Source organism: Poecile atricapillus, chromosome 33 (genome assembly GCF_030490865.1).
Source record: "Poecile atricapillus isolate bPoeAtr1 chromosome 33, bPoeAtr1.hap1, whole genome shotgun sequence".
NCBI lineage: Eukaryota > Metazoa > Chordata > Aves > Passeriformes > Paridae > Poecile > Poecile atricapillus.
Window position 1 is genome coordinate 1,567,492 of NC_081281.1, and position 8,160 is coordinate 1,575,651.

Here is an 8,160-nt window from a genome sequence, read left to right on the forward strand (position 1 = left end):
GGGGGTCCCGGGGGTCTCAGGGGGTCCCGGGGGTGTTTTGGGGTGCCCCAGGGGGTCCCGGGGGTGTCAGGGCCGTTTCATCTCCAGGGTCTCGTAGGTGTCGGGGTGATCGGAGCTGAGACCCTGCGGGGATTTGGGGGGGTCTGGGGGGGGCTCTGCCACCCCCCAAATGTCACCCCCAAAATGTCACCCCAAAATGTCACCCCAAAATGTCACCCCAAATGTCACCCCCAAAATGTCACCCCCAAATGTCACCCCAAATGTCACCTCCAGTGTCACCCCCCACATTGAGGGGTCCCAAATCCCAAACACCCCAAAATCTCACCCCAAAAATGGGGGAAACACCCCAAATCCCAAATACCCCAAAATTCACCCCAAAAATGGGGGCAGGACCCCAAATCTCACCCCAAAAATTGGGGGGACACCCCGAATCCTGCACAAACACCCCCAAAATTCACCCCAAAAATGGGTGAGGACCCCAAAATCGAACCCCACAAATTGGGGGGACACCCCAAACCCCAAATACCCCAAATTTCACCCCAGAAATGGGGGCAGGACCCCAAATCTCACCCCAAAAATTGGGGGGGACACCCCAAATCCTGCACAAACACCCCCAAAATTCACCCCAAAAATGGGTGAGGACCCCCAAATCTCACCCTGTAACCCCCAAATTTCACCCCAGAAATGGGTGAGGACCCCAAAATCGAACCCCAAAGATTGGGGGGGACACCCCAAATCCCAAACACCCCAAAATTCACCCCAAAAATGGGGGCAGGACCCCAAATTTCTGCCCCTCCCCCCCTCCAGACAGCCCCCCCCAGCTCAGGGGGACCCCAAAATCCGCCCCCTCCCCCCCCCCCAGCTCAGGGGGACCCCAAAATCCGCCCCCTCCCCCCCCCAGCTCAGGGGGACCCCAAAATCCGCCCCCTCCCCCCCAAACTCAGGGGGACCCCAAAATCCGCCCCCTCCCCCCCAAACTCACGGCATAAACGGGCTCGACCTCGGGGGGCTGCGGGAGGAACGGGGTTATGGGGTCAGGAGACCCCCAAAATCCACCCAAATCCCCCCAAAATATCCCCAAATCCCCCCAAAATCCCCCAAAATCCTCCCAAAATCCCCCTGAAATCCCCAAAATCCCCCTAAAGCACCCCAAAATCCACCCAAATCCCCCCAAAATATCCCCAAATCCCCCCAAAATCCCCCTAAAACACCCCAAAATCCACCCAAATCCCCCCAAAATCCACCCAAATCCCCCCAAAATATCCCCAAATCCCCCTAAAATCCCCCAAAATCCCTCAAAATCCTAAAACACCCCAAATCCTATCAAAAATCCCCCCCAAATCCACCAAAATCCTCCCAAAATCCCCCCAAAATCCACCCAAATCCCCCCAAAATCCCCCCAAATCCCCCAAAATCCCCCCAAACCCCCCCAAAATCACCCCAAAATCCACCAAAATATCCCCAAATCCCCCCAAAATCCCCCCAAATCCCCCCAAAATCCCCCCAAAATCCCCCAAAATCCCTCAAAATCCTCCTAAAACCCCCCAAAATCCACCCAAATCCCCCCAAATCACCCCAAAATCCACCCAAATCCCCCCAAAATATCCCCAAATCCCCCCAAAATCCCCCTGAAATCCCCAAAATCCCCCCAAATCCCCCCAAAATCCCCCTGAAATCCCCAAAATCCCCCAAATCCCATCAAAAATCCACCTGAAATTCACAAAAATCCACCCAAAATCCCCCAAAACTGCCCCAAAATCCACCCAAAATCCCCCAAAACTGCCCCTAAAATCCCAGAAAATCCCAGAAAATTCCCCCAAAAATCCCCATAAAATCAACCAAAAATCCCCCCAAACCCCCTCAAAATTCCCAAAAATCCCCAAAAACCCCAAAAATCCCCAAATTCCCCCCAAAATCCCCCCCCTAAACCCCCCCGGACCTTTTGAGCCGCTGCTCTCACCGAGAGCTGGAGCCGAGAAAAACCAAAATCAGGAACCGAAAATGACCCAAAAAAAGAGGAAAAACGGTGAAAAATGGGGGCGGGGATGAGGAAATGGGGAATTTTGGGGACCCCAAAAAAAGGGGGCTCGGCAGGACCCCCCCCCTCACCCTGAGGCGAAGGTAGAGGCCGGTGAGGATGAGGATGATGAGGAAGAGGACGGCGTCCAGCACGTAGCAGAGTTGGGGTTCAGCCAGGGCAGCTTTTGGGGGGATTTGGGGTTTTTTTTGGGGTTTTTTGGGGTTTTTTTGGGGGGTTTTGGGGGGTTTTGGGGTGCGGAGGGATTTTTTGGAGATTTTTTGGGGTTTTTTTGGGGAGGTTTTGGTCAAATTCGTTGAATTTTTCAAATTTCTCTGGAAAATCTGAACTCAAAATCTTCTGGGTTCACCCCAAAATCTCCCGGATCCCCCAAAATTCTCTGAATCCCCCAAATCCTCCCCAAACCCCCAAAAAGTCTCAAATTCCCCCGAATCCTCCCCAAAATCCCCGAAAATTCCCTGAATCCCCCAAAATTCTCTGAATTCCCCAAATCCCCCCCAAAACCCCGAAAATTCCCTGAATCCCCCGAACCCCCCCGGACACCCCAAAACCCCCGAATCCCCCCCAAAAATCCCCCGAACCCCCCCCGAATCTTCCCAAAATCCCCGGACCCCCCCAAACCCCTCAAAATCACCCGAACCCCCCAAAATCCCCCGGATCCCCCAAAACCCCCCGGACCTCCCAGACCCCCCCGAATCCCTGAACCCCCCCCGGACCCCCCGGACCCCCCAAAACCCCCCGGACCCCCCAAAAATCCCCCGAACTCTGCCGAACCCCCCAAATCCCCCGGAACCCCCGAATCCCCCCCGGACCCCCCAAAAATCCCCCGAACCCCCCGGACCCCCCAAAACCCCCCGAAACCCCCGGACCCCCCAAAATCCCCCGGACCCCCCGGACCTCCCAAAACCCCCCAAAACCCCCCCAAACCCTCCGGACCCCCCAAATCCCCCGGACCCCCCAAAAATCCCCCAAACTCCCCCAAATTCCCCAAATCCCTCGGACCCCCCAAACCCTCCGGACCCCCCCAAAAATCCCCGAACCCCCAAAATCCCCGGAACCCCCCCGAACCCCACCAAAGTCCCCGGATCCCCCCAAGCCCCCCAAAACTCCCCAAACCCCCCGGACCCCCCAAACCCCCCGGACCCCCCGAACCCCCCAAAAATCCCCCGAACTCTCCCGAAATCCCCAAACCTTCTGGACCCCCCCTGAACCCCCCGGAACCCCCCAAATCCCCTGAACCCCCCGGACCCCCCCGAACCCCCCGGACCCCCCGGACCCCCCAAAAATCCCCCAAACTCCCCCAAATTCCCCAAATCCCTCGGACCCCCCCAAAACCCCCCGGACCCCCCAAAACCCCCCCAAACCCTCCGGACCCCCCAAAACCCCCCGGCCCCCCCAAAATCCCCCGGCCCCCCCAAAACCCCCCGGCCCCACCTGCGGCCCGGCCGGGCCCCCCCAGCAGGAGCAGCCCCCGCAGGCAGCGGCACCCCGAGATCCCCATGGCCCCTCCCCCACTTCCCCATCCCGCCCCCCAAAATCCGCCCCCCCAAAACCCCACCCCCAAAACCCCACCCAAATCCGCCCCCCAAAACCCCACCCCAAAATCCGCCCCCCCAAAATCCCACCCCCAAAACCCCACCCCAAAATCCCGCCCCAAAATCCCGCCCCCAAATCCGCCCCCCAAAATCCGCCCCCCCAAAACCCCACCCACAAAAACCCCACCCCCAAAACCCCACCCAAATCCGCCCCCAAAAAATCCCACCCAAAAATCCCAACCCCCAAATTCCGCCCCCCCAAATCCCATCCCAAAAATCCCACCCCAAAATCCCACCCCAAAATCCCACCCCTAAAATCAGCACCCCCAAAACCCCACCCCCAAAAACCCCACCCAAATCCGCCCCCCAAAATCCGCCCCCCCAAAACCCCACCCCCAAAAACCCCACCCAAAACCGCCCCCCAAATCCCACCCCCAAATCCCACCCTCAAAAACCCAACCCCAAAATCCGCCCCCCCAAAACCCCACCCCAAAAAACCCCACCCAAATCCGCCCCCCAAAACCCCACCCCCAAATCCCGCCCCCCAAAACCGCCCCCCAAAATCCCACCCCTAAAATCAGCACCCCCAAAATCCCACCCCAAAATCCGCCCCCCAAAATCTGCCCCGCAAATCCCACCCCCAAATCCGCACCCCTAAAATCCCAACCCCAAAATCTGCCCCCCAAAATCTCAACCCCCAAATCCCACCCCCCAAATCCGCCCCCCCAAATCCCACCCCAAAATCCCACCCCTAAAATCCCAACCCCAAATCCGCCCCCCAAAATCCGCCCCCAAAAATCCCAACCCCCAAAAATTGGGGAGGGGGAGCCCCGAAACTGGGGAAGGGGAGCCCCAAAATTGGGGACAAAGAGCCCCAAAATTGGGGAGGGGGAGCCCCAAAATTGGGGAAGGAGAGCCCCGAAATTGGGGAGGGGGAGCCCCGAAATTGGGGAAGGAGAGCCCCGAAATTGGGGAGGGGGAGCCCCGAAATTGGGGAGGGGGAGCCCCAAAATTGGGGACAAAGAGCCCAAAAATTGGGGAGGGGGAGCCCCAAAATTGGGGAGGGGGAGCCCCGAAATTGGGGAGGGGGAGCCCCAAAATTGGGGAGGGGGAGCCCCAAAATTGGGAACAAAGAGCCCCAAAATTGGGGAGGGGGAGCCGCAAAATTGGGGAGGGGGAGCCCCGAAATTGGGGAGGGGGAGCCCCGAAATTGGGGAGGGGGAGCCGCAAAATTGGGGAGGGGGAGCCCCAAAATTGGGGAGGGGGAGCCGCAAAATTGGGGAGGGGGAGCCCCGAAATTGGGGAGGGGGAGCCCCGAAATTGGGGAGGGGGAGCCCCAAAATTGGGAACAAAGAGCCCCAAAATTGGGGAAGGGGAGCCCCAAAATTGGGGAACGGGAGCCCCAAAATTGGGAACAAAGAGCCCCAAAACTGGGGAGGGGGAGCCCCGAAATTGGGGAGGGGGAGCCCCGAAATTGGGGAGGGGGAGCCCCGAAATTGGGGACAAAGAGCCCCAAAATTGGGGAGGGGGAGCCCCAAAATTGGGGAAGGGGAGCCCCGAAATTGGGGAGGGGGAGCCCCGAAATTGGGGAGGGGGAGCCCCAAAATTGGGGACAAAGAGCCCCAAAATTGGGGAGGGGGAGCCCCAAAATTGGGGAGGGGGAGCCCCAAAATTGGGAACAAAGAGCCCCGAAATTGGGGAGGGGGAGCCCCAAGAATTGGGAATAAAGAGCCCCAAAATTGGGGAGGGGGAGCCCCAAAATTGGGGAGGGGGAGCCCCAAAATTGGGAACAAAGAGCCCCAAAATTGGGGAAGGGAGAAGAGAAATGAGGAAGGAGCCCCCCAAAAATGGGGAAGGAAATCCCAAATGAGGAAGGAGCCCCCCCAAATCGGAGAGAGGGGCCCCAAAATGGGGAAAAAAAACCCCAAATTGGGGAAGGGAACCCCAAAATAAGGAAGGGAACCCCAAAAGTGAGGAAGGGACCCCCAAAAGTGAGGAGGGACCCCCAAATTGGGGAAGGAGCCCCCCAAATTTGGGATTGAGGCCACAAAAGGGGAAAAAAAACCCAAACTGGACCAGAGCCCCCCCAAACTGGGACAGGGCCCCCCCAAACTGGGACAGAACCCCCCAAACTGGGACAGGGACCCCCCAAACTGGGACAGGACCCCCCAAACTGGGACCAGTGACCCCCCAAACTGGGACAGGGACCCCCCAAACTGGGATGGAGCCCCCCAAATTGGGACAGGACCCCCCAAACTGGGACAGAGCCCCCCCAAACTGGGACAGGACCCCCCAAACTGGGATGGAGCCCCCCAAATTGGGACAGGACCCCCCAAACTGGGACAGAGCCCCCCCAAACTGGGACAGGACCCCCCAGACTGGGACAGGGACCCCCCAAACTGGGACAGAGACCCCCCAAACTGGGACAGAGCCCCCCCAAACTGGGACAGGACCCCCCAAACTGGGACAGAGCCCCCCCAAACTGGGACAGAGCCCCCCCAAACTGGGACAGGACCCCCCAAACTGGGAGCAGTGACCCCCAAACTGGGACAGAGACCCCCCAAACTGGGACAGAGCCCCCCAAACTGGGACAGGACCCCCCAAACTGGGACAGAGCCCCCCAAACTGGGACAGAGCCCCCCCAAACTGGGACAGAGCCCCCCCAAACTGGGACAGAGCCCCCCCAAACTGGGACAGAGCCCCCCCAAACTGGGATCAGTGACCCCAAACTGGGACAGAGCCCCCCCAAACTGGGACAGGACCCCCCAAACTGGGGAAAGGGGGGGGCACAAAGCGGACTCAGAGCTCAGGACCCGAATTTCTCTTTATTGGGCTCAAAATTGGGGTGGGGGGACCCCAAAACCGGGGAGGGGGGACCCCAAAATTCGGGGGGACCCCAAAATTGGGGATCCTGAAGTTGGGGACCCCCCCTCATCGATCGACCTCCCCGAACACGATGTCCTGGGTGCCTGCAGGGGGAAAACGGGGTGAGGGGACCCCAAAAATGGGGGGAGACCCCCAAAAATGGGGAGAGGAGCCCAAAAATGGGGAAAGGAGCCCAAAAATGGGGAAAGGGACCCCAAAAATGGGGGGGAGACCCCAAAAATGGGGAAAGGAGCCCAAAAATGGGGAAAGAGACCCCAAAAATGGGGAAAGGGACCCCAAAAATGGGGGGGAGACCCCAAAAATGGGGACAGGGACCCCAAAAATGGGAACAGGGACCCCAAAAATGGGGGGGAGACCCCCAAAAATGGGGAAAGGGACCCCAAAAATGGGGAAAGGAGCCCAAAAATGGGAACAGGGACCCCAAAATTGGGGAGGGAGACCCCAAAATTAGGGAAAGGAGCCCAAAATTGGGGACAGGGACCCCAAAAATGGGGAGAGAGACCCCAAAAATGGGGAAAGGAGCCCAAAAATGGGGATAGGGACCCCAAAAATGGAACAGGGACCCCAAAAATGGGGAGAGAGACACCAAAAATGGGGAAGGAGACCCCAAAAATGGGGACAGGGACCCCAAAAATGGGGAAAGGAGCCCAAAATTGGGGAAAGGAGCCCAAAAATGGGGAAAGGGACCCCAAAAATGGGGAAAGGGGGCACAAAAATGGGGACAGGGACCCCAAAGTTTGGGATAGGGACCCCAAAATTGGAACAGGGACCCCAAAATTGGGGGGGAGACCCCCAAAAATGGGGAAAGGAGCCCAGAAATGGGGAAAGAGACCCCAAAATTGGGGAGGGAGACCCCCAAAAATGGGGAAAGGAGCCCAAAAATGGGAACAGGGACCCCAAAATTTGGGATAGGGTCCCCAAAAATGGGGAAAGGAGCCCAAAAATGGGAAAGAGACCCCTAAAATGGGGAAGGAGACCCCAAAAATGGGGAGGGAGACCCCAAAATTGGGGGGGAGACCCCCAAAAATGGGGAAAGGAGCCCAAAAAATGGGGAAGGAGACCCCAAAAATGGGGACAGGGACCCCAAAAATGGGGAAAGGGACCCCAAAAATGGGGATAGGGAACCCAAAATTGGGGGGAGACCCCCAAAAATGGGGAAAGGAGCCCAAAAATGGGAACAGGGACCCCAAAAATGGGAAAAGGAGAATTGGGATGGGAAGGAGACCCCAAAAATGGGGAGGGAGACCCCCAAAAATGGGAAAAGGAGCCCAAAAATGGGGATAGGGACCCCAAAATTTGGGACAGGGACCCCAAAATTGGGGATAGGGACCCCAAAAATGGGGAAAGGAGCCCAAAAATGGAACAGGGACCCCAAAAATGGGGAAAGGAGCCCCAAACTGGGACAGAGCCCCCCCAAACTGGGACAGGACCCCCCAAACTGGGACAGAGCCCCCCCAGACTGGGACAGAGCCCCCCAAACTGGGACAGGGACCCCCCAAACTGGGATGGAGCCCCCCCAAACTGGGACAGGGACCCCCCAAACTGGGATCAGGACCCCCCAAACTGGGACAGAGCCCCCCCAAACTGGGATCAGGACCCCCCAAACTGGTACCAGTGACCCCCAAACTGGGACAGGGACCCCCAAACTGGGACCAGTGACCCCAAACTGGGACAGAGCCCCCCAAACTGGGACAGAGCCCC

General features: G+C 58.5%; 1 protein-coding gene across 1 annotated transcript; it reads right to left on the reverse strand.

Annotated features, from left to right (window-relative positions):
* FCER1G (Fc epsilon receptor Ig) lies at nucleotides 1-3,545 on the reverse strand. Its single transcript, XM_058860649.1, has 5 exons — nucleotides 3,473-3,545; nucleotides 2,110-2,201; nucleotides 1,940-1,966; nucleotides 983-1,009; nucleotides 1-123 (listed from the first exon to the last, which is right to left on the reverse strand). The coding sequence occupies exons 1-5, from the start codon at nucleotides 3,537-3,539 to the stop codon at nucleotides 67-69; spliced, it is 270 nt and encodes an 89-aa protein (XP_058716632.1). The 5' UTR covers nucleotides 3,540-3,545; the 3' UTR covers nucleotides 1-66.
* Nucleotides 3,546-8,160: the final 4,615 nt, after the last annotated feature.